General features: G+C 38.8%; 2 protein-coding genes across 2 annotated transcripts in view; one reads left to right on the top strand and one right to left on the bottom strand.

Annotated features, from left to right (window-relative positions):
* Positions 1 to 484: 484 nt before the first annotated feature.
* Positions 485 to 12,709, bottom strand: LOC140755656 (ran GTPase-activating protein). Its single transcript, XM_073090957.1, has 12 exons — positions 12,510 to 12,709; positions 11,218 to 11,405; positions 10,219 to 10,353; positions 8,642 to 8,794; positions 7,730 to 7,899; positions 6,073 to 6,175; positions 5,478 to 5,589; positions 4,061 to 4,156; positions 3,236 to 3,379; positions 2,340 to 2,449; positions 1,414 to 1,608; positions 485 to 721 (listed from the first exon to the last, which is right to left on the bottom strand). The coding sequence occupies exons 1-12, from the start codon at positions 12,619 to 12,621 to the stop codon at positions 530 to 532; spliced, it is 1,710 nt and encodes a 569-aa protein (XP_072947058.1). The 5' UTR covers positions 12,622 to 12,709; the 3' UTR covers positions 485 to 529.
* Positions 12,710 to 15,860: 3,151 nt separating this feature from the next.
* Positions 15,861 to 25,449, top strand: part of LOC140755412 (cytoplasmic aconitate hydratase) — a 51,536-nt gene continuing 41,947 nt past the window's right edge. The window contains exons 1-6 of the mRNA XM_073090616.1: positions 15,861 to 16,017; positions 19,007 to 19,102; positions 22,134 to 22,300; positions 24,088 to 24,233; positions 24,505 to 24,574; positions 25,362 to 25,424. Coding sequence (XP_072946717.1) covers positions 16,011 to 16,017; positions 19,007 to 19,102; positions 22,134 to 22,300; positions 24,088 to 24,233; positions 24,505 to 24,574; positions 25,362 to 25,424 — 549 coding nt within the window. The 5' untranslated portion in view covers positions 15,861 to 16,010. The remainder of the gene's footprint in view (positions 16,018 to 19,006; positions 19,103 to 22,133; positions 22,301 to 24,087; positions 24,234 to 24,504; positions 24,575 to 25,361; positions 25,425 to 25,449) is intronic.

Here is a 25,449-nt window from a genome sequence, read left to right as displayed (position 1 = left end):
GTGTCGCGCACGCCCGCCGGGCAGTACGACGCCGTTAGCTCCATGATTATATTCTCTTTGGTTAGCTCCTCCGCGGAGAGAGTCAGAATAGCACGCAGATAGTCATCACACATTGTAACTTACAAGTAAAAAAAAGCAATCCATTGCATTTTTTTTCAATATAATTAATTTATAATCTATATTATTTGACATTTAAAAATGAGATTATTTATATTTTCCGCAACTATATTTGACAGCATTTTTTTATAATCTATAACTTTCTGTCTAATATAATTAATAATCTGTGAAATTTAATTCTATGTTATCTGTGACTCAATTCAGTTTAGGCGCGAAACCAATTATATTTTTTTATCTACATTTTTCAATAAAATTACGAAACAATATTCATTTTACGCTACAGATTTATTATTTTTATCGAAAATAGTGTGATTTTCGCTCAAAATTGCATGGAATCGGGATAAAAACGTAAATAAAACACAGAAAATCGTGAAAAGTGCAACGTAGTCGGTGTTTTTTGAATCGTAGTTTCTCAGTGCGTATATACTGCGTGTCGTTGCAGTACGTCGCGCGTGTCGGGCGGCAGCGCGGCGCGGCGGCGCGCTATGAACAGCCGCAGCGTGTCGCGCACGCCCGCCGGGCAGTACGACGCCGTTAGCTCTTCGGCGAGGAGGGAGTAGCACGCCGGTAACCGCCAACGGATCTTGTAGTCTTTGTTCTCCGACTGGTGACCAAAGTTACAAATACTTTATCTTTTTGGTGATAATAGACAGCGGAAATCTCTTAGTGCAATGTTTCGAATGTAACGAGTATCTGAACACGTCGTGCATAGACGACTAGACGCGAGAACAAGTTTGTGAATAACCTACTCAGCTGTATTTGGCTAGGATGTTCGTTCTAGGAAGTTTTATAACGTATGTCAAAGGATTATGAGAATGTACTCATGCGCAACATTTACATACTCATCATTGTTTGACGTTAGTCGACGAATTGTTGGCGAGTATTTATTGCAACGTGTACAGAGTAAGTCGCCGAATAATAATGAGTACAATGTAAAAACCCGCACAGAAAAAGTATAAAATATATTTTCTTTAAGTCGCGGTAAAACCTAAAAAAAGATGTACCCCGTCTTAGTTATCGAATACGCCCGAGCAGCATATTTACATATTCGTATTCACGCCTTTTCGCTTGTGTTCAGAGTGTATCAAAATGTTGCACCAAGGTATAGTCCGCGCCAAACTGCTAGTCCTCTCTAAGATTGTTGCGAGCAGGTGTATTCATACAAATTACTGACGCGATTCATTTTTACGCGGTTAGTAGTTTTACGCGGACTATAAGAAAGTTTTTGTCCAAACCAACAAACAAACGTTTGTATTTATAATATTAGTGAGAATAAAATTAAATAATCCAACTCACCTTGATCAAACCGAGCCCCTTCAACATACAATTCGCCAGCGGCCACGTCTCCGCGCTCTGTTCCGCTCGCTCGAACGCGGAGCGACAGAGACGGCGAGCCGCCGTCGCTGCTATCGCACTCGATGTGGACAGCCCGGAGACACAGAGTAAGGCTTCGACGCGACGCTCCATCGCTGATATTGGGTCTGTTAAGGTCTGGGGGAAATTAGAAGAATAATTATAGTTTAACTAGCTGACCCGGCAAACGTTGTGTTGACGTATAAATAAAAAAAATGTTAATGGTGAACAACCCTTATCACTTAGGGCAGCGTTTCCCAACCTTTTTCAGTCGACGGACCCTTAGGAAATCAAGCACATTTTTCACGGACCCCCTTAATAAAATGAAGAGCAAAAAAAAAAAACAAACCCCGCCAAAACATGATTTGAAAGACCGATTTATGTATTATGTTCTTGTTTTTTTTTTTTCTCTTCATTTCACACATCACGTTTTTCTAATAAAACTGGTTTGCTGATTTAATGAGCAATTTATGTATGGTCCGGAGATGACACGGACCCCCTTACGTATACTCGCGGACCCCCAGGGGTCCGCGGACCACAGGTTGGGAAACGCGGACTTAGGGGATAGATAGTAGCCGATTCTCAGACCTACTGAATATGGATATAAGTATAAAGTTAGAATGCCACGCATAAGAGTGACTCCCATACTACACTCTTCAAACTGGAAAACGCTCCATAGCTAATATTGGGTCTGGGGAGATACATACATCATCATCATCAACACATTATAGTCCGCGCCAAACTGCTAGTCCGCTCTGAAGTTGTTGCGACCAGGTGTACTCATACAATTTACTATAGCGACGCGATTTCTATATTCAGAGCGGAATAACAGTTTTACGCGGCCTATACCAGTCTACTTAAATACTAACCTGCACATATGCTTCTAAAACATCAACCGCATTCGGTCCCAGCTTCAGGAAGTTGTCCAATGATGGGTCCTTTATGAACTGTGCTGCTTCCGACTGTACTTCTTCTACCCCTGAAACAAGATATATGAAAATGAAAACATAGACCAAGTATTTAGTAAATAATTTTTTTTCAGTGTAACCAAGCGACAATTATCTTTTAAGGTGGTAGAACCAGAATAGTTTCTAGCGTGAAGCAGTTCTGCATTTCCTTGAGAGTTTGTAGATCTACGTATGCTTGGGTATACATTGCGCCAAACTTCTAGTCCGCTCTGAATATAGAAACGAGTCACGTGCAACAGCAAATTGTAGAGATCAGCGGAACTGCGACAGCGCGACCTCCCGGCACCCCCCAGCTGCTCTCGACCGCGGGGACATCGCGCATGTAGTATTTGAAGGTGGTAGAACCCTTTGTGGTTCGACTCCGGCGGCACCACCGTCACACCTATTTCTGCCTAATAACAGCAGTGTTAGGCGCTGCTGTGTTCCGGTTTGAAGGGTGTGGTAAGGGAGACAGACTTTTCCGAGGCGTTCCAGCTTAGTCCTCAGGGGTAGCGGTGCATCTGTGGCCGACCTCAGGTAGGAATATCTAATCCTATCTGGGGTTGATTACAGATGTCCATGGGCGGCAGTAGCCACTTACCATCAGGTGGACTGTATGCTCGTCTGCTACACCGATATTATAAAAAAACAAAAAAGTGTGCCCTTACTGTTGCTACGGAGTACATGCTTGTAGTTGTGCGCAACAACTTCAGAGTGGACTAGCAGTTTGGCGCGGACTATACAAGAAGTTAGAATTTAATAATTTTAGGAGATACGAAAATCGCCAGATCATTTAGTATAATATATAAGCAACTCACCAGAGTTATCCAAGCTGATGACCTCGCCCATACTGATGACGGTGTCGAGGTGCTGAGCGTCCTCGGTGGCGCTGTCCTCAGATTTCTCTTCGTCCGATCCGTCTTCATCCGATTTGTCGGATTCCTCGTCCGGATCGGATACGTCTGAAACGATAATTATCAAATAAATAAATATATATCTTCTACAATTACTAAAACGAAAAAAAATTGTATTTTTTTCCGTCTATTCATAGTGTAAGAAATTGTAAAAAAAATATGATTTTTTTATTAGAAAAAAAATAAATGTTTTTATTACAATTTTTTATTAAAAAAACCAAAGGATATATTATATCTATATATTTAAAAAAAATGTTAAAATAGAAATTCTACAATCATTCATCAGTTACTTCTGCGTGTCCCACGCAAGAAAATCCCCCATTGCCAAAAATGTGTTGTCTGTTACGGAAACGGTTACGCTAGAGCGTTATTGTAAATGAACATGAAAAAATGATTTTTTTTTTTTTTTATATCGGAGTAGCAGACGAGCATGCAGTCCACCTGATGGTAAGTGGCTACTGCCACCCATGGACATCTGTAATCAATCCCCGATAGGATTAGATATTCCTACCTGAGGTCGGCCACAGATGCGCCGCTACCCCTAAGGACTAAGCTGGAACGCCTCGGAAAAGTCTGTCTCCCTTACCACACCCTTCAAACCGGAACACAGCAGCGCCTAACACTGCTATTATTAGGTAGAAATAGGTGTGGCGGTGGTGCCGCCGGAGTCGAACCACAAAGGGTTCTACCACCTTCAAATTGATTCACAATTACTAAAAACCAACTTACATTCATCCCCGCTGCCCTCATCGTCGCTGAGCTGCGCGGACGCACCCAATTTGTCCCTCATTATCTTCTTGTTAGCGGCACCACCCAAACTGTTACCTGAAATCAAACAATAATGAATTACAACCATAGATTAGTAAAGATACTTCGCCGCCTTGAAATTGAATGAAGCCACAAACGGCTTATTTTAGTAAGTTCTTTTTTTGAATTCTTGACAAATAAAAACATTTTTAGAGAAAATTTACGAATAAATAAGTAATACTGCGTAATTTACGTAATAAATACATAATTATTTCAAATATTTTAGGGACATTTTAGCACGGAGACGTGGCAAAGCTTTTTTACGCAACTATTTCAATTCTCAAAACTGGGTACATTTCCTAGTGAGGAGTGAGTAATCTTTACTAATCTATGATTACAACAAACAAAAGTCGCAGACATAACTCGCTAATTAGAAAGGTTTACTCCAAGTCATGATTCGGTAAAAAAATCGACGCGTTGCACTACGAGAGTACCGGCAGAAGTGAAAAGTTTCAAAACCTTACCTGAATAATAAAATGTAATAAATAAAAAATGAAACTGACACCCATTGACATATTTTTTCTATGCTGACACCGGATGACATCTTGACGTTTGCTTTGCCGTCTTACGAATTTTCGATCAGGCCACGTGTCCTGACGCGAGTTTAACATTTCACACAAAAAGTTCACAACGCCGCTAATGAAGTTTTCACTTCAGAAAAGGTATGTGAAGTCTACCAATACGCACTTGTCCAGCGCGGTGGACTATGGTCTAATCCTTCTCGTGATGAGAGGAGACCCGTGCCCAGCAGTAGGACAGCAATGGGTTGATGATGATGATCCCATGCTCTAAATGTAAACTGATAGACTTTATACACTGTTAAGAACATATTTATTCATATATTGTATATTTTTATTTTTGCATGTACATACATCACACGTCAGAGCTACATATAATGCGACCATTTAAGTCCTCAGGTACAACGACTGTGTACGCTTCAAGTAGAACCTATTCTATATGGAGTTGGTTTTTTTTTTTATAATATAGGAGTAGCAGACGAGCATGCAGTCCACCTGATGGTAAGTGGCTACTGCCGCCCATGGACATTTGTAATCAACCCCAGATGGGATTAGATATTCCTACCTGAGGTCGGCCACAGATGCGCCGCTACCCCTGAGGAATAAGCTGGAACGCCTCGGAAAAGTCTATCTCCCTTACCACACCCTCCAAACCGGAACACAGCAGCTCCTAACACTGCTGTTATTAGGTAGAAATAGGTGTGGCGGTGGTGCCGCCGGAGTCGAACCACAAAGGGTTCTACCACCTTCACAGATGTACATACAGTGACTTACCATCAGGTGGACTGTATGCTCGTTTGCTAGAATCTTATAATACTTACCGGCTAACACCACACTGTTCAGCCGCTCAGCACTGTTCGGTAACGATGTGATGGCGTTCACAACCTCCATACACGCGTCTCGTCCTATTTCATTGCAGCTAAGATCCAGCGACTGAAAATAAATACATTTTAATTGTAAATCGGGCACTCCTGATGTTAAATTACTTTGTAGCGACTTCCCGCTACTCGTCAAGAGAAGGCGCTGCTGAATCACGCTATCGGAGTTTTCTAAACATCTTGCATATATACAAGCTCCGAACTGAGACTGTCGGAGCACGGCCGCTCCCCGGGCATGATCACCTAGCCCATCGGGAGATCTCCCTTTGCCAAAACTTATAAATATATGCATTCCACCTGATGGTAAGTGGCTACTGCCGTCCATGGACATCTGTAATCAACCCCAGATAGGATTAGATATTCCTACCTGAGGTCGGCCACAGATGCGCCGCTACCCCTGAGGACTAAGTAGGAATGCCTGAGATAAGTGTGTCAGCGCTTAAAACTGCTGTTATAACAGAAATAGCTTTAGCGATTGTGCCTCAGGAATCAAACTACAAAGCATTAATATATCCGACCACCATCACATCATACTTACATCCAATAATATAGAATTGTCCTTTAGACCCTTAGCAAGGGCTAGGGCTCCCTTGCTCTTCAGCAAACAATCTCCAAAGTTGATGGCTTTCAAATTTTTCAATCTGGAACAATAAGTATGATTTTAATTTGTTCTAATGTTAAATGGTTAATGTGATCTACGAATATGTATAATAAACTATCAATAAAACCCTATTGGAGAACCAAGATAAGCATCATATACATTGCAATATAGAAAACCTTTTTATTTTTCGACCCCTCTTTCATCGTTCATGTTACTTTCCACCTACCACCCTTCTTATCTCATCTCCCCTCTTCTCATCCCTACTTACTTTACCCCTCTCCTCTCAATCGTATATTCATATAAATATTAACTTACCTTTCCCTAGAACTCGATATGGATCTAAAAACCTAATGTTTGAAGGGGCCAAAATTTACAATAAATTACCAAAAAATATAAAAGAAATTAAACCTATAAGTATATTTAAAAAGAAAGTGATGAAATACGTAATAGAAAATATAAATATATAATTTAGTTAAAAGTTTTAAAACAACATTAATATACATAAAATTCAAAACAATGCTGATGGCTTCTGAGTAATATATAAATAAATATGTATATAATATATAACATATCATAAGCACGCTCACTGTAACAAACCTATTCATAAGTTAGCATAAGTTGTCTTGTAAGTGAAATTTTGTAATTTCTTAAGACAATAAAGATTCTTTAAACCGAAACCGAACTTCCTTTGTCACTCCCTTATTTTTACCCCCCCCCCCCTCCTCTCACTCTCCTTTATTTTGAACCCATCTCTTACCCCCTTCTTTCACTCCCTCTCCTCTCATAGCCCTCCCTTTTCACCCCCTTAATTTAATCCCTCCTTTTTTTTTAGTATAGGTGTAGCAGACGAGCAAGCAGTGCACCTGATGGTAAGCGGCTACTGCCGCGCATGGACATCTGTAATCAACCCCAGATAGGATTAGATATTCCTACCTGAGGTCGGCCACAGATGCGCCGCTACCCCAGGACTAAGCTGGAACGCCTCGGAAAAGTCAGTCTCCCTTACCAAACCCTTTAAACGGAACACAGCAGCATCTAACACTGCTGTTATTAGGTAGAAATAGGTGTGGCGGTGGTGCCGACGGAGTCGAACCATAAAGGGTTCTACCACCTTCAAACTAATCTTACCTCAACTATTTCCCCATCTCACCCCCTCATTTTCCTCTTCTGTCACTACCTCATTCCCCCCGTAATCAACTCCCTTATTACCCCATCTCACCCCCGCCTTTCCCCGGCCCTTACCTAGGCATAGCGCAGCCAACGCAGCCGCACCCCTCGCCCCCAGCGTGTTGTTGTTCAGGTTGAGCCTGGCCCCCTCTATTTCCCCATCTCACCTCCGCTTTTCCCTCTCCCCTCACTTCATTATTCCACCTTACCTAACCCTCCTTATATCCCCATCTTACCCCTTCCTCCTCTAACCATCTTATTTCCCCAACTCGCCCCCTCCATTTACCCGTCTTCTGACCCCCATATCACCCCTAACATCCTTATCTTACCCACTCTCACAGCCTTATCTTACCCCACTCCTGCTCTAAACCCCTCATTTCCCCATAGATCCCCATTTACCCCCTATCACCCCCTTATCCCGACTTACCTAGGCATAGCGCCAGCCAACGCAGCCGCCCCCCTCGCCCCCAGCGTGTTGTCGTTCAGGTTCAGCTTCGCTAACGCCGGGTTACACTTGAAGGCTTCAGACAGAGCAGCGATGCCGACGTGGTATATACCGTTCTGGGGCATTGCTATCTCTTGTAGTGTACCGATGTTCTGTAATAAAGATAAAATTGTTAAAACACTTGAATTGTTAAAGCAATCACATCATATTACACACACTTGCGCACTCAAGCACACACACAAGCGCGCACATGCAAATACAACACACATCCATACAATTTTCACTCTTCGGTTTACCCTGAATAAAATGGCCAAACAAATTGTACCTAAGTCTTAAGTTAAAATAATAATAATTATAGAAAGAGACAATACATAAAACATTACTCACCGCCCACTACAACCCGGTACAAATATCGAATCGTATCGTATGATGTGTGCAAATCGATATTAATTAGCAATTATTATGGTAACGGAACGCCCTAGCGTAACCGTTTCCATTACAAGACTCGTTTCACCAATACATTTTTACCACGCTTTTATTAGCTTGGGTTTTGTTGGGTTGTATCTATGTATGTATGTAACGGAATCTTTGAACTCGATTATTACCCACTTTGAACGGTCCGATTAATTAAAAATTTTGAACACTTATGAAAAACCGATGACAATACACGATTTTAATAATTTTATCCCGTTCACCTCATTAGGATAGTCAGGAATCAGGATTAACGATTCTCCTTGTGAAATTTTAGCGTGGTTTTTAGTTTTTAAACTACAATTCCTTATTTTGGTCAATTTTGAGTTCGCAGCCTCTCGGGCTGGAGGCCCAATCTATAGTTACGCTGAAAATCTGGCAAAGTATAAATTAGTTTTTAGACATACTCCATAACTCTCTCACCTGAAACACCTTCGCCAGGGCTATGGCACCATCGTTCTCCAAGCGATTCCGTCCAGCCACAAACACTTTTAACTTACGAGCATTCGTTGCTAGCGCTTGGGCGAGCAATCTACCACCGGTTATACCCAGACCGTTGTTGTTCAGCCGCAGTTCCTGAAAAAAAAGGTTAATTAGAATACGCTTTCTACACTCACAGCCCCACACTTGGATTGTTTGTTGTGGGTGCTATGAACACAGTGACAAATACATAAATACACCCAGAAACGGAAACTTAAAGCCATCCATTAAATTTCTGTCTGGCCAGGGATTGAACCCGGGGCCTTCTGCGCGTCAGACCGATATGGTGACCACTCCGCCACACGGGTCAATTTTTATAAGATTATAAGCACACGTGTAGTCCCCCTGAGTAAATCACTACTGTATAGACGCCTTTTTTATAATATAGAAGTAGCAGACGAGCATGCAGTCCACCTGGTGGTAAGTGGCTACTGCCATATGGACATGTGTAATCAACTCTAGATAGGATTCCTACCTGAGGTCGGCCACAGATGCGCCGCTACCCCTGAGGACTAAGCTGGAACGCCTCTGGAACATATATCTCCCTTACCACACAACCAACTGTAAACAACATTACATCTGTAATCAACTCTATATAGCTTGCAGGCCATCTGATGGTAAGTTACTGTATGGACATCTGTAACCAACGTTATTTGACTGACAAAACGGTGTGGTCTGAAGTAGTTGCAGCTCCACATGTACCATTAGGTTAAGTTTAACATTGTAAAATCCATTTTTTTAAAAGATGTGTGTTATGCAGTTTCTTTCGCCGCTTCTTCTCCATAACGAAACACCTTGTGAGGTGGTGGTAGTTTGACATTCAAAAAGTGCTCTGTAAAGAACCTATTTTGATTAAAAAAAATTGATTTGATTTGATTTGAACTCCATATAGAGCAGGTTCTACCTGAAGCCGATCACAGTTGCCACGTAAGGACTAAGCTTGTCTCATCTGTAAATTAGCCGTAATGTAGCCTTCCACCTAAAACATAATACTACTTTACCCTGAAAATTGGTGTAGCAGTGATACATCTTAGTTGAACCTTATTAGTTTTACCACCTTACGTACCACTAAATGTAAAAAAAAGTTTATAATAATAATAATAATATTCTTTATTGTACCCAAAAAAGAACACAAAATAAAACATACAATTTTGGACGATACAAAAGGCGGTCTTATCGCTAAAACAGCGATATCTTCCAGACAACCTTAGGATGAGGAGTTAAAGAAGAGATGACTTAAAATAATAGGGAGGGTGCAATTAAATGATAAATGCAGGACTAATATATAAAATTAAGTCTAAATATAGAGATAGCATACTATAGAACAAATAATAAATAAAGGGGAAAGAAGCTAAAAAAATAAAAAATAAAATAAAAAATAAAAATAAAATAAAAAAAGTTTATGTTTATGTTTTTTAAATGGTTAAAATTCAGAAGATCGGTATAAACCTCAAAAAGATGTTCTTATTATAACACTAGTATTTCTCAACATATTTAATTCAACTCCATACTAAACATACCTCTAACTGAGAACACACTTCGCTTTGCAGCAACTTGGCCAAACCTTCAACTCCGATAGGTCCCAGGGCGTTGTCGCTCACATCCAGATAAGACAGTCTTGCTCCGGCCGCTATCATGCCGTCTCCGAGGGCTTTCTGTAAAAATTGTGAACATTTAATCAGTAAAGTCCAACATTGTTTTGTAAGGGATCCAAAAATGGTATTTTTATATTGAAAGAAGCAAATAAGTGGATCATTTAAGGGTTTTTTTCTTTTTCTATATTATAAGAATAGCAGAGAAGCATGCAGTCCACCTGCCACTCATGGACATCTGTGATCAACCCCAGACAAGATCTGAGTCCGACCCGAGATCTACCACAGATGTGTGGCCACCCCTGAGGACTAAGCAGGAACTTCTCAAACAAGTATGTCTTCCTTAGCACACCCTTCAAACTACAACACACCAGCGCTTAACACTGCTGTTATTAGGCAGAAATAGGTGTAGTGGTGGTGTCGCTGGAGTAGAACCACAAAGGGTTCTATCACTTTCAAAATGACCTCACCTTTCACCTTTAATATAAGGTACAAAGCCACTATCAATCTTGTACAAATATGAACAAGATTTTGACCATTAAGGGAAAATGGTATTCATTTCCAAAGTAATTCACAACATTTTTAAGACAAATATGTATTTTTTTAGCTGTTAAATACACATTTCAGAAATTTATTTGCCTATAGACCATATTTTCAGGAGTGTACGAGGTTAAAAAGGCAAATCATGTGGTTATATCTGTTTTTGTATGAGAAAAAAATTTAACATTTGGCAACAAAGATGGTAGTTCTATATTGGTGCTACAAATAACACCTCTTACTAATAATTAATCATCTAAGCCTAGCATCAATTAAATTTTTATCTATAGTAAGCAAAAATTATAATTATAATCTAATATTAAAAATTATAATCTAATTAAATGTTACTTAGCATTAAAGAAAACAAAGTGCAGTGTTAATAAAACTTACCAACGCTAATGGCACTTCCGTCTTCATCCTCCCCGTGAACATATCGGAGAAGCGCGCTATCTTCAGCTCCGGGTGGTGTTCCAGGGCTTTGGCGATGGCGCCCGCGGCTTCGACGCCCAGGGTATTACCGGTAAGGGTTAAGTAGTGGAGGTTTGGGCAAGCGTTGATGGCATCCACAATTGGCTGGGCTGGAATAGGTATTCATTATTGATTTTTTTTTTGAATAGCGAAGAGCACGCAGTCCACCTGATGTTTTTTTTTTATTATAATATAGGAGTAGCAGACGAGCATGCAGTCCACCTGATGGTAAGTGGCTACTGCCGCCCATGGACATCTGTAATCAACCCCAGGTAGGATTAGATATTACTATCTGACGTCAGCCAAAGATGTACCGCTACCCCTGAGGACTAAGCTGGAATGCCTCGGAAAAGTATGTCTTACTTACCACACCCTTCAAACCAGAACACAGCAGCACTACACTGCTGTTATAAAGCAGGAATAAGAGTCGAACCACAAAGGGCTCTACCACCATCAAAAACAACACATGAACATGCAAAATCTTATAAAATTTTATAAACAATAACAAGAATGACAACATAAAACATTCTTAAAAAATAAATCAAATAAAAAAAACTTCTAATAAGTGGCCTGAATAATAAACAGCCAACTAATTATATGAACAGTGTGGTATGATTGTCATTACGTATTATATATGAGGCTTTTCAAAAAAGGGTAAATAATATCTAATAATAACAATGTATAGTCCGCGCCAAACTGCTAGTCCGCTCGAAGTTGTTGCGACCTGCTCGCATAGTCATACAATTTGCTATGGCGAGGCGATTTATTTCAATATTCATCAGCGGACTAGCAGTTTTTGTGGACTATAATATATTGTATAGTCAGCGCCAAACTATTAGTCCATTCTGAAGTTGTTGCACTCAGCTCACACTAACGCAGCTAAGTACCCGTGGGCGAGAGCAAGCAGCAGACGGGGGCCGGGGGGTCCCGCGCTGTCTTCATGCCGCTAATATCTGCAATTTGCTATTGCGATGCGACTCGTTTCTATATTCGGAGCGGACTAGCAGTTTGACACGCACTATAATATTACTCACAATATAATTTACACGTAAACATACATCATAACTAGGAAAAACAAAATACCGCGCTTTGGAGGTTATCTTAAAAATCATAGTAAAAACAAATGATTATAAGTAACATCAGCTATAAAAACACTAAATATACTCCACTTAAATGATATCTGAATGAAAAATAGAGAAATATTAAACGCTTACCATCTTTTTCATCATTTAATTTTAGCGATTTTCCAGAAAAATCGACACCACTCAAAGCATCACTAGATTCAGATAGGGCTGAACCGATAGAGTTCAAATCTAACGAGAACATTTTCACTTTTTATTTACGCTATAATAAATTAAATTATCAAAACTAATAACAAAACAACGCATGTAATTTCTATAGCGACGGTTATTTTTTTTTGTTTGTCAATTTGTTTTGTCATTGTCAGTTGACATATTCAAATATCGTGACGTTCGGAAACTAAAGTGAACTTTTGTTCAGATTTTTTTACGAAATGACTACGTAATTTTGCAGTCATAATACATAATAGGCCAGTTTTATTATCAAATTATTACTGGCCCAATGTTGGACACAGGTCTTCGTTTAACATAGTTAAGATATGGAGCAGTTTGCTTCGGTAGGCAAAATATCGGCAGGCTTTTTTAATCTATTTAGAAGATGTTCGTCCTGTTTAGAAATAAAAATTAGATATGTGCGTGTAAGCACAACAAGTAAGCTTCAAGCAAAGTTGTAACTTCAGTCACACAACAAGTCAATTACAAGGAGCGACGACGAAACAACATCAGGTGCACCGTACAGTCTACAACAGTTGATTCGTTAACAAGTGCTGTCTACACCGCATTTGCATTTTCATTGTCATTGGACAGGAATCGTTAAGAAAGATATTAAGAACATAACGCTTTGTCCACTCATAGCCGCATACTAGGATCTTCCTGTAGCGTGTATGCCATGGACACACATAAACGAAGGAACGCAAGCAACTAAACCCCGAATATAAACTAAATTCATCATTTATTTATGTCTGGCCGGGGCTCAAACCCGGATCCCACTGCATTTTAGACCGGTATACTCGTCACTCGTGTCGCCAAGCTTTTCAAAAGCTTTATGACCGGTTTAAAAACATATACTAGTTAGATCACTAACCAGTACCGTATGTTCTTATAATATGAATCCACATCCGAGCAACTTTATTAAGTACACTTATATGGAGTACTTTCGTTATATGTTTGAAGGTGGTAGAACCCTTTGTGGTTCGACTTCGGCGGCACCACCGCCACACCTATTTCTACCTAATAACAGCAGTGTAAGGCACTGCTGTGTTCCGGTTTGAAGGGTGTGGTAAGGGAGACAGACTTTTCCGAGGCGTTCCAGCTTAGTCCTCAGGGGTAGCGGCGCATCTGTGGCCGACCTCAGGTAGGAATATCTAATCCTATCTGGGGTTGATTACAGATGTCCATGGGCGGCAGTAGCCACTTACCATCAGGTGGACTGCATGCTCGTCTGCTACTCTAATATTATAAAAAAAAAATATGTCAGGACAAACTCAGTCGCAATATTCAGACATAAACGATGCAGCCAAAGACCTTGCAACCAAAAAACATATCTTTCGTAGCGAGTTGCATACATAATATTTGATTAAAAATTAAAATAAGATATAGTACTTGTAAACAAGCAGTACAAGGTCATAAATGAAAAAAACTAGACGGTTTTTAACAGTTCCTGTGTATAAAAACGGCAACACCACTGACGTCAGTAATTACCGACCAATCTCAATTCTATCCTGCATTTCCAAACTATTCGAATCTTTGGTCTGTCCAACCATAACACGTCATTTGAATTCTTTTCTCTCGGAAAATCAACATGGGTTTAGGAAGGGCCACTCTGTTGAGACTAACCTTGCGACCTTTACATCACACCTCTGTAGAGAGTTAGACAGTGGACAGGAAGTAGATGCTCTGTATATGGACTTCTCCAGCGCATTCGATAAGGTTTGCCATTCGCGTCTTATATGCAAATTAAAAATGTATGGAATCGACGGGTCCTTACTGGAATGGTTTCGATCATACTTGGCAAAAAGACTCCAGTTTGTGGTTGTCAACGGTCACTGTTCACAGAAGTATACAGCAGTCTCTGGCGTCCCTCAGGGGTCTCATATCGGTCCTGTCCTCTTTTCCGCCTTCATAAACGATATAGGGTCTCAAATACGTAACTGTAAATTTTGTCTCTTCGCTGACGACTTAAAAATTTATAAAACAGTAAAATCCACATTAGACGTCAACCTTATTCAAAATGATTTAGATAGAATAAATATGTGGTGTAAAGGAAATGGCATGATATTAAACGCAAAAAAATCATTTCATATAACATTCTCGAGAAAATTCTCAACAGTATCATCATCTTATACATTAAACTCCGAGATATTACAAAAAGTAAACGAAATTCGAGACCTGGGTGTTATTTTGGACAGCAAACTTAGGTTTAGTGCTCATATAGACGCAATAGTTAAAAAAAGCGCAAGAATGCTTGGATTTCTGAAAAGAAATACCAAGGGGTTTCTGTCATCGAAGTGTAAAACTACTTTATTCAACTCGCTCGTTCGCAGTCAACTTGAGTTTGCTTCAGTTATTTGGAACCCTCATTTTGTCAAATATTCACAGCGAATTGAAAACATACAGCGGGCTTTCACAAGACACCTAGCGTTTCATTCTTCAGGAATTTTCCACCGTACTACGTATGATCTCCGCTTAAAACATTTTAAAATTATGTCATTAAAAAACCGTCGCATGGTACTCGATATCATGTTTCTCAAAAAAATAATTTCCGGCAAAATTGATTGTAGCCACTTATTGCAACAATTAAGTATAAACGTTCCATACAATTACCCACGACATCCTATTACCAAAATCTTCCATGTACCACCTAGTAGAACTCACCTCTTCAAACATTCCACCCTCTCTAGGATCTCTGCTGAATATAACCAAGTGTGTGCATCAGCCGACATAGACATTTTTCATGACGAATGTTGTCGTCTTAAAAACAAACTATCTACCTACCTCAACAGTTTTGCTTCCTGAGTAAACTATGTATATTTATTGTATAGATTTATTTTATTTTCTTTTCTAAGTATCTTACATTATTTGCATAGATATCACGTCTCTATTTCTATAAATGTTGTACATGCCTATAACTGGCTTACATACCAGTGTATCTTATTATATCACAATGTTATTTATAAAATTTCTGTATGTTATGCTGTTGGTGTGTCAAATAAATAAAATAAATAAAATAAATAAACAGTAACATTGTAATATTTATTTTAACACCATACAGATAAAGTGTAATTTAGTTCGATGAGTTGTTCAATACCACTTTTGATATTAACCTGTCGATTTTCTATTATCAGTCTTATTTCTATAAATTAAAGTTGAATAAAATGATTCAGAAATCGCTATCAAAAAGTCAAGAATGTTAAGTCATCATACGTATTACGTAGTATGTTTCTGAACGGTAAGAATTCAGTCAAATGGACAGTAAGTACTAGTAGTGTGGAATGACAGTGATCGTTCGACTACTGTGCGGCGTGAAATTATGCTCTCGAGTTGATTATACGACTTGTTACACTATACAAAATATTATCTCGAATTTATAGAATCTGTGATTCTGTGCGTGGCTACGTGACTTGACCGGGAAACGCCATGGCGGGTGAGTTACATTTCTAAATTCAAATTTAGAACACGTACGACTTAAAAAATAAATCTGATAAGAATACGAACTATCGAAGTGTAGATTAAAAATCTCATGTTTTTTAAATTCCTGAATCGTTTTTGATACCGAAAATAATACTTACGACATAATTATTCAAATCGGCTTATTGAGAACATGTTTACCATTCCTCAACAAGTACAGTTAACCTTTGAACTAGTTAGAATTTTTAATTAAAATTTACTTACGTCAAACTTACGAAAGTGTTCAAGGTCGCCAAATTACTACGTACCTACGTATTTTATTAGACGAATTTTTTTTACGTTCAATCATGGTTCAATCATTCCAATCATTTCCTGCCTGTTCACAATGATAGCTCTTTTTTAATCATTGGCATTATATGACAAATTATCTTTGTATTTAATTAAATAAAATGAATAGAAACTAAAAAAACATTTTTATATGTTAAAAAAAAAAATTATGTTATCAATGGTGTATATTCCTAATATTAATAAATTTGTATTTAATTGTTCTACATTTACTTTATTAACTGAGAAATATTTACAATTATAATTAAATTTACAAAAAAATTAAAAATAATAAATTAAAGTATATTCTTTGACCAAAATGCATGCCAGCTCTCGGGTCCCCAGAGACGTCGACCAAACGAGTTGACAGCTGTTTAAACAACTGCCAAGCATCCGGACCCCATGTTTATTCTTTCCTGAACATTTTCCTGTGCAAAATTACTAAGATAAATAGTAATGTTCCATTTTTCCGATCTACAAATAAGTTCCATAAGCCATCTCTCAAAATAAAGATATATTGATTGATGATATTTGTTTTACTCTTTTTTAGGGTTCTGTAACCAAAAGGTAAAAATGGAACCCTATTACTGAGCTCCCGATATCTGTAACGGGGCTCTATTTTATGAACCATAATAGATAAAGATTTATAATGATTATAGAGTATTTATAATTGTGGCCGTTATAACAAGAAATACTAAAACTAAAATAAATTTAAAATAAATGAGTGTCGCCATGCAAGAAAATGCTATCTTTCGCCATTTTTTGCTTCATTTCTTGAACCATAATAAGTAAACTAAAAAGTAAAGTAAAATAAAAAGTAAACAACTCAAATTTTCACAATGTATTATTTCAATGGCTGCTATAATAACAAATACTAAAAATAATTAAAAAAAAAATGAAAATTTCAGTATGGAACTCTCCATGTGCGAGTTTCACATGCACTTGGCCGATTATGTGATTAAATATATGAGCATCGAATGAGCTTGCAAGCAACCTGATGTTACGTGGTCAATGCCACCCATAGACATCTATAAAGCACCTCAGATAAGATTAGATTTCTACTTGATGTCAGCTAAAGACTAATTGATATAGGCCTCACCAAACTGCTAGTCCGCTCTGAATTTATTGCGAGCAGGTGTAATCGTACAATTTACTATGATGACGCTATTTATTTTCATATTCAGAGCCGACTAGCAGTTTTACGCGGACTATATCCTTGAAGACTATGTTGGACCACCGCAGTAGTCACTTCCTATTGGTGCATCTATACTTCCTATTGGTACATCTATACTACAGAAAAAAATTTTACATTACATTATTGTTATTTAAAACATTTTTTTTAGTTCCATCATTATTTTTTACGGTTCCGTACCCAAAGGCTAAAATGGAACCCTATTTCTTAGCCTGCACAGGACTCTATCACTTGAACTGTTCTAGATATAAAATGAATTTTTTCTAGAGTATATGTGTATGAACCATAATACGAATAAGCAAATTTTCTCAATACATTTACTTCAACAGCTGCTATGAAATTACTAAAAATAATCAATAAAATGTCAATTTTGGTGATACAGAACGCTCTGTGTGAGTTTCACTTGCCCTTGGCCAATTATTTTGTATTCTTCTCACAAAACACTTAAAAAATCTTTAAAAAGCCAACATGTGTTTTAAGCTTACATTTTCATATCACGACACATATCAGTTCACACTGTTTACAGTAATAAAGATAATAAACTGCTTATTATGCAAACATCAACCTGTTACATCAGACTGCTGATTCTGTATACAAAACATATTAATTAGACATTTTTGCATAATGTATATTATTTAAGTGTATTAATCCTCCGCTGTCTGTCCGTCCGTCACAGGGCTCTATATATACTTGAAATTTTTACAGAGTATGTATAACTTTGGCGACTATAACAATGAATATTAAAAGCATAGATTAGTAAAGATTACTCACTCGTAACAAGAAAATGTGCCCAGTTTTGAGAATTGAAATAGTTGCGTAAAAAAGTTTTGCCACGTCTCCGTGCTAAAATGTCCCTAAAATATTTGAAATAATTATTTATTTATAACGTAAATTACGCAGTATTAGTTATTTATTCGTAAATTTTCTCTAAAAATGTTTTTATTTGTCAAGAATTCAAAAAAAGAACTTACTATAATAAGCCATTTGCGACTTCATTCAATTTCAAGGCGGCGAAGTATCTTTACTAATCTATGATTAAAAGTATAAGTTTGAAAATAAATGGGGGATGTCATACAAGAAACATATTTTTCGGTGTTTTCCACTTTATTTGTTAAACCGTATTAGGTAGTCAAATCAAATTTTCACGATGCAAGAAAGAAGATAATAGAAGTAAATTCTATGGCTGGCTTCTGTGGTTTCTATATCAAGTAGGTATCTTATCTTATCTGGGGTTGATTACAGATTTACATAGGCAGTAGCCGTTTACCATCAGGTGGACAGCATGCTCGTCTGCTACTGTTATATTATAAAAAATATTAGCTAAATGACGTCATTCTCAATCCAATATGGCGGATGCATAAATTTTTTTTTGTGCCCCCCCCATGATAACAAATCAAAGAGTTTTCGAAGAAGACAAACCTTTTTAATGACTTTTTAAACATTAATTTCTATTAATGGTATTTTTAAATATTATTTTTTATTTTTACAGCCACCAACAACCCGTACAGCAAGCTGGTGAAGACCCTGACTATAAATGGAAAGACCTATAAATATTTCGACGTCAGTTCCTTAAGCCCAAAATATGGTGAGTAAACTTTAAAATATATACATTTTAGGGATCCGTAAACAGAGGGAAACTCGGAACCCTATTACTATGCTGCCGGTGTTGTTCCATCTGGCCGTCTGTCACAGGGCTCTATGTCTTGAACCATAATAGATAAATAGATAGACTTAAAGGTGGTAGAATCCTTTGTGGTTCGACTCCGGCGGCACCACCGCTACACCTATTTCTATTATGACAGCAGTGTTAAACGCTGCTGTTCTGTTTTTAAGTGTGGTAAGGGGGACATACTTTTTTGTTTAAAAAAAACTTTAAAAATAAAGTATAAAAGTTTCCCCATACAAGAATTTGCTATTTTTTCGCATTTTCAGTATTAACTATTAAACTGTAATAGGTAGACAGTTTATTTTTTTATGAATGCAAGTATTTCTTTAAATGCCATAGGAACAATATTAACAAACATAATAATTATAGTTTAAAATCTAAAAACCACGCTAAAATCGCACAAGGAAAATCGTTAATCCTGATTCCTGACGATCGTGATGAGGAGAATGGGATAAAATTATTAAAATCATGTAGATATTGTCATCGGTTCTTGACAAATGTTCAAAATTTTAAATTAATCGGAACGTTCAAAGTGGGTAAAAATCGAGTTCAAATATTCCGTTACATAGATACATACAGCCCAAGCTAATAAAAGCGTGGTAAAAAAATGTGGTGCGGAACCGTGGTTACATGCGAGTTCGACTCCTACTTGGTCAATTGTTATAGAATAAATAAATGGTTTGAAATTCGGCCCTTCGTAGGGTTCAACTTCCAGGGACGCTCCCTAGTTTTGTAAATTATGTGCATATTATTAGAAACTGATTATCCCTTGCTTTAACGGTGAAGGAAAACATCGTGAGGAAACCTGCATATCTAATAGTTCTTTAAAATCATTCTTAAAGTTATGTGAAGTCTACCAATACGCACTTGGCCAGCGCGGTGGACTATGGCCTAATGCTTCTCAGTCTGAGGAGACCTTTGCCCAGCAGTGGGACAGTAATGGGTCGACGATGAAAAAAGATGTTGTAAAGGTGGAAGTAGTAAATTCTTTGTGTTTCGGAGGCACCACCGCCACACCAATTTCTGTTATAACAGCAGTGTAGTGCTGCTGTGTTCTGGTTTGAAGTGTGGTAAGGGAGACATACTTTTAGCACTCCAATTTAGTCGAAGGAGTATCGACATATCTATGTTTGACTTTAAGTAGATCATCAATCCTATCTAGAGTTGATTACAAATGTCCATACGGCAGTGACTTACCATCTGGTGGACTACGTGTTTACTATTTCAATTTTTACCCGACTGCGGAGGATAATGTGAGGGTAGCGTATGTATCTCTGGTAGCGGCCCTAGCAAAAATGTTAAGTGGTGCGACATCTCCCTAGGTTCTGTACCATAGGGTACGCGCTAATTGTCCCTGTAGTACCGGGACCAGAATAGGACTACGGTATCCCTTGCCTGTCGTAAGAGGCGACTAAAAGTGGGCTTCCGGGGTTGTGGACGGCAAGAGTGGGAGCTCAAACCGTCCAGCAAGCGACCCCGGGAAGGACAGCGCTTTTTGTGGTCGCATATCGCTGTAATTGCCAGGGAATGTGAGAGGAGCGTAAGCCCGATAAAAGGGCATCGCGTTAGGAGGACTCCGGTTGTGTTCCGTTGGAGATCCCGGAGTTCTCCACCAAACGCTGAGGACGGCCACCGGGGGGGTTTTAGTGCGGTAAAAATCCCACATAACCCGGCGTCACTCACATGGCGTCGGGTACCTTTTGAAGGCTTCCCCCTCGTCAACAAAAAAAAAAAAAAACGGTACGCGCTAAAAAAATTTACGGTAGCGTACCTACGCTATACAATGTGTGTTACAGCCAAGTAACTTTAATAGCCAATCAATTACCAGCCTAGCCGTTTTATTAAATAGTGACAGCTCTAAAGCCCAAACGGCTTGACAGATTAACATATGAGGTGTCGTTGGATTCGTCTAAATTGTGTGAGTGACATAGGCAATATTTTTAAGCATTCTGGTTTTTGTTTTAATTATAAAATGGCCTTAGATTAGTTATATAATGCGTCGAGATGCAGCAGCCAGGATACAGAAAGACCGAATTACTTCTGTATATGTATTTAATCAAAACAGAATATTACATGTTTTGGATTAAATCTAACCTAAATTAAAACTAACTATCCTAAGTGACTTGCTGGGGCAATGTTAGCGCCCAGAGTGATTCCCACGTTCGGGACTATGAGGTGGCAACGTAGGTGCGTAGTCAGCGTTCCCACGGCACGGCGGCGGTGAGGAATCGGATTTCTTCCTGATAAATTTAGTTAAGGTGAATGCCTATTGTTGGTTAAGGCCAATATATAACACATTAATAATTATTTATAAAAATAATATCAAACTTGTATTGATAAAATGTTATCTTAATATTTAATATGACATTGCGTAAATATTTAAATATGACATAAGATAATTTAAAACCAAACAATCACGTGAAAATCTTTTTTTATTGCGCTTTATTATCGCGAAATCGTTCTGTGATATTTATGATATGTAAGCAAACATGATGTTTTTATGAGATTGGAGTAATAAGTAGATTTTCAGGGTTCGTACGTAAGGGTAAAACGGTGCCCTATTACTAGGCTTCTAGTCTAAGAGGCGACTAAAAGGGGGCTTCCGGGGTTGCGGGTGGCAAGAGCGGGAGCTCGAACCGCCCGTCAGCGACCCCGGGAAGGACGGCTGTATGTGTGGTCGCATACCGTTGTACACACTAGACGGTGTGGCGAGCGACAAGCTCACCTGGGTGGAGCCCGACGGGGCTATGCGCTAAGAGGACTCCGGTTGCGTTCCTTTGGAGATCCCGAAGTCCTCTAAGCAGCGCCGAGGACAGCCCCCGGGGGGTTTAGTTTGCTAAGAGCCCCACATAACCCTGTGTCGCCCACGGTATCGGGTACCTTTTGAAGGTTTCCCCCTCACATACATACGAACTAAGCCAAGTTACATAAAGTCATATTTTCTCCACAGATCGTCTGCCCTACAGCATCAGGGTACTCCTGGAGTCGTGTGTGCGCAACTGCGACAACTTCCAGGTCTTAGAGAAAGATGTCCAGAACGTGCTGGAGTGGGAGACCAACCAGGTGGTGGAAGGAGGAGTGGAGATAGCCTTCAAACCCGCCAGGGTTATCTTACAGGTGAGTTTTTTAAATGTATGCTGTATAGTCCGCGTAAAACTGCTAGTCCGCTCTGAATATAGAAATGAATCGCGTCGCCATAGCGAATTGTATGACTACATCTGCACGCAACAGCTTTAGAGCGGACTAGCAGTTTGGCGCGGAGTATACTGAGGTTTCGTGTATCTCTTATGTCATTACTGTCCCACTGCTGGGCACTGATCTCTCTAGTACTAGTACTCTATGGTTCGACTCCGTCGGCACCACCGCTACACATATTTCTGTTGACAGCAGTGTTAAGCGCTGCTGAAGAAATAGGTGCGTCGATGGTGCTGCCGGAAAAACAAATAAAACATCAAAACGGCGACTTCCCGCTACTTATCAAGAGATGGCACTACAATAATTCTGAATTTCGCTATCGAACTTTTCTCAACATCTTGCATGTATACAAGATGGGAACTGAGACTGTTCAAGCACGGCCTCTCCCCGGGCACGATCACCTAGTCCACAGGGAGATCTCCGTTCACCAAATCACTCTAATTTAGACGAATCAAACAACACCTCTTATTTTAATCCGTCAAGCCGTTTGCGCTGCAGCGTGACAAAGAATGATACATATATACGGTCGAATAACATTGCCCTCTGCTAGCATATACAAAAACAAAATTGATTGACACACATGACAAAAATGTTCTTAACTATTTTCTCTGATAGATAGATAATGAATGACATGCAATATTGTATCCGAGGTCACAAGGTTACATAAGCAGTCATGCGGTTAATTATAATGCAAGATTATCTTATTGCTAGCCAGTATGACATTGAGATGTGTAGGCGTTTCAATTTAGTCCTTTGGGGTAGTAAGTTACCACTGCGCTGTTGCCGACCGTAGGTAGGACTCCAATCCTATCTGGGATTGATTACTGATATACCGTCAGGTGAACAGGCTGCAAACTTAATTTCTTCGTATCGAATCAAATCGTTAGTTTTCGAAAATGTACTATTTTTTATAAGAATCTGTACAAAATCTGTACGAATGTACAAAATATAAGTTAAATCAATAGTTTATAACATTAATTATATTAGAGCAGTGATAGGCTAGTGGTTAAGAAACTCCGCCTCTCGATCGAGGGGTCCGAGGTTCAAATCCCAGGCACGCACCTCTGAATTTTCGAAGTTATGTGCGTATTACAGATTAATTATCACTTGCTAAACGGCGAAGGAAAACATTGTGAGGAAACCTGCATACCTGAAAGATTTATAAAAAAAATCTCTAAGGTATGTGAAGTCTACCAATACGCACTTGTCCAGCGCGGTGGACTATGGCCTAATCCTTCTCATTCTGAGGGGAGACCAGTGCCCAGCAGTGGGACAGTAATGGGTTGTTGATGATGAATTATATTATAACTGTTCGATCTGGACGCAAATGCAAAATGCACATATTTCTATTTCTACGCAATACGCAATAGTGCGAAATATTTGAACATAAATATTATCCTATTACTGTCTTACTATTTAATACGGTTCTTGCTGTCATGAAATTTTGTACACACGTTGTGAGGGCTTAAAAAAGGACTTAAATGACCGAAAGGACTTTTTTGGAGAAAAAAATACCGTTCCCGAGGAACTGATAAAAATCTCTGAACGAAGGCGAAGGCTCTGAACAAAAGCGAGTTTCTAACACGCGCCTAAGTTCGAGAAGTCTAGGCGTGCCTGGAATTTGAACCTTAGACACACCAATTTTTCTATCACTACTTTTTTGTACACAACGTAGAATAATGGTTTATCTTTTTATTATTTTCCCCCAGGATTTGACTGGTGTGCCAGCGGTGGTAGACTTCGCAGCCATGAGGGATGCTGTAAAGGACCTAGGGGGCAACCCTGACAAGATCAACCCCATCTGCCCGGCTGACCTGGTCATCGACCATTCGGTGCAAGTGGATTTCGCTAGGACGTAAGTAAATCTTATATCTAAAATTCTCGTGTCACAATGTTAGTTACCGTACTCCTCCGAAACGGCTTTACCGATTTTCACCAAATTTTATATGCATATTCAGTAGGTCGGCGAATCGGCTACTATCTATTTTTCATACCTCTAAGTGTTATCACTTAACCCTTATGGGATGTTTAACCTTAACATTTTGTTATTTATATGACAACACAACGTTTGCCGGGTCAGCTAGTGTTTTATATAATAATGCGATGTTTTTCAAAATTATTTTCAGGCCAGACGCTCTAACAAAGAACCAGGAGTTAGAATTTGAGAGAAACAAAGAAAGATTCCAGTTTCTTAAGGTATATCTTTATTTATCTATCTATCTATTATTTACTTAACCAGTGACTTAATTAAGCAGTGATAGCCTAGTGGTTAAGAAACCCGGCCTCTTGATCGAGGGGTCCGAGATTCAAATCCCAGGCACGCATATACCTTTAATTTTTTTTTTTTTAGATTTTCCAGGTATGTAGGTTTCCTCAAGAGGTTTTCCTTCGCCGTTTAAACAAGTGATATTTAATTTCTAATACGCACATAACTTCGAAAAATCAGAGATATCTGAGATTTGAACCTCAGACCTTTTGATTGAAAGGTCGTTTCTAACCACTAGGCTACTTACACATATTTTATCATAATTAAAAATAAACATTATACATATTATATTATAAAAATACTACTTTCTCGAAATTACAATGTATGCTAGGTAGTAGACATGAATAAAAAAACGTTGGAATATAGACATACTTTATAGACCCTTCTTATTGTCTCGTTTTTGTATCACTTGTTACTTATATCCGACGAGCTTTAGCCCGCGGCTTCGCTCGCGTTACGAAGTAATATTTTCATCCCCTATTTTATCCCCTTGGGGGTAGAATTGATCAAAATCCTTTCTTAGCGGACGCCTACGTCATAACATCTACCTGCATGCCAACATTCAGCCCGATCCGTCCAGTGGTTTGGGCTGTGCGTTGATAGATCACTATGTCAGTCAGTCACCTTTGAGTTATATATATTTAGATATTATCTCAATTTGAAAAAAAATAGAATAACTAAAAATTTTTACTTAAAAAAAATATTTTCAAATTACAGTGGGGCGCTCAAGCATTTGACAACATGTTAATAGTACCACCAGGCTCCGGAATAGTCCATCAGGTGAGTTCATACACCCCACAACAAC

This window comes from Epargyreus clarus, unplaced genomic scaffold, assembly GCF_041222505.1.
Source record: "Epargyreus clarus isolate Ecla_fem2 unplaced genomic scaffold, WU_Ecla_fem_2.2 ptg000033l, whole genome shotgun sequence".
Classification (NCBI taxonomy): domain Eukaryota; kingdom Metazoa; phylum Arthropoda; class Insecta; order Lepidoptera; family Hesperiidae; genus Epargyreus; species Epargyreus clarus.
The sequence above is the reverse complement of the archived record's forward strand: the minus strand, read 5'-3'. Positions and strand labels throughout refer to the sequence as shown.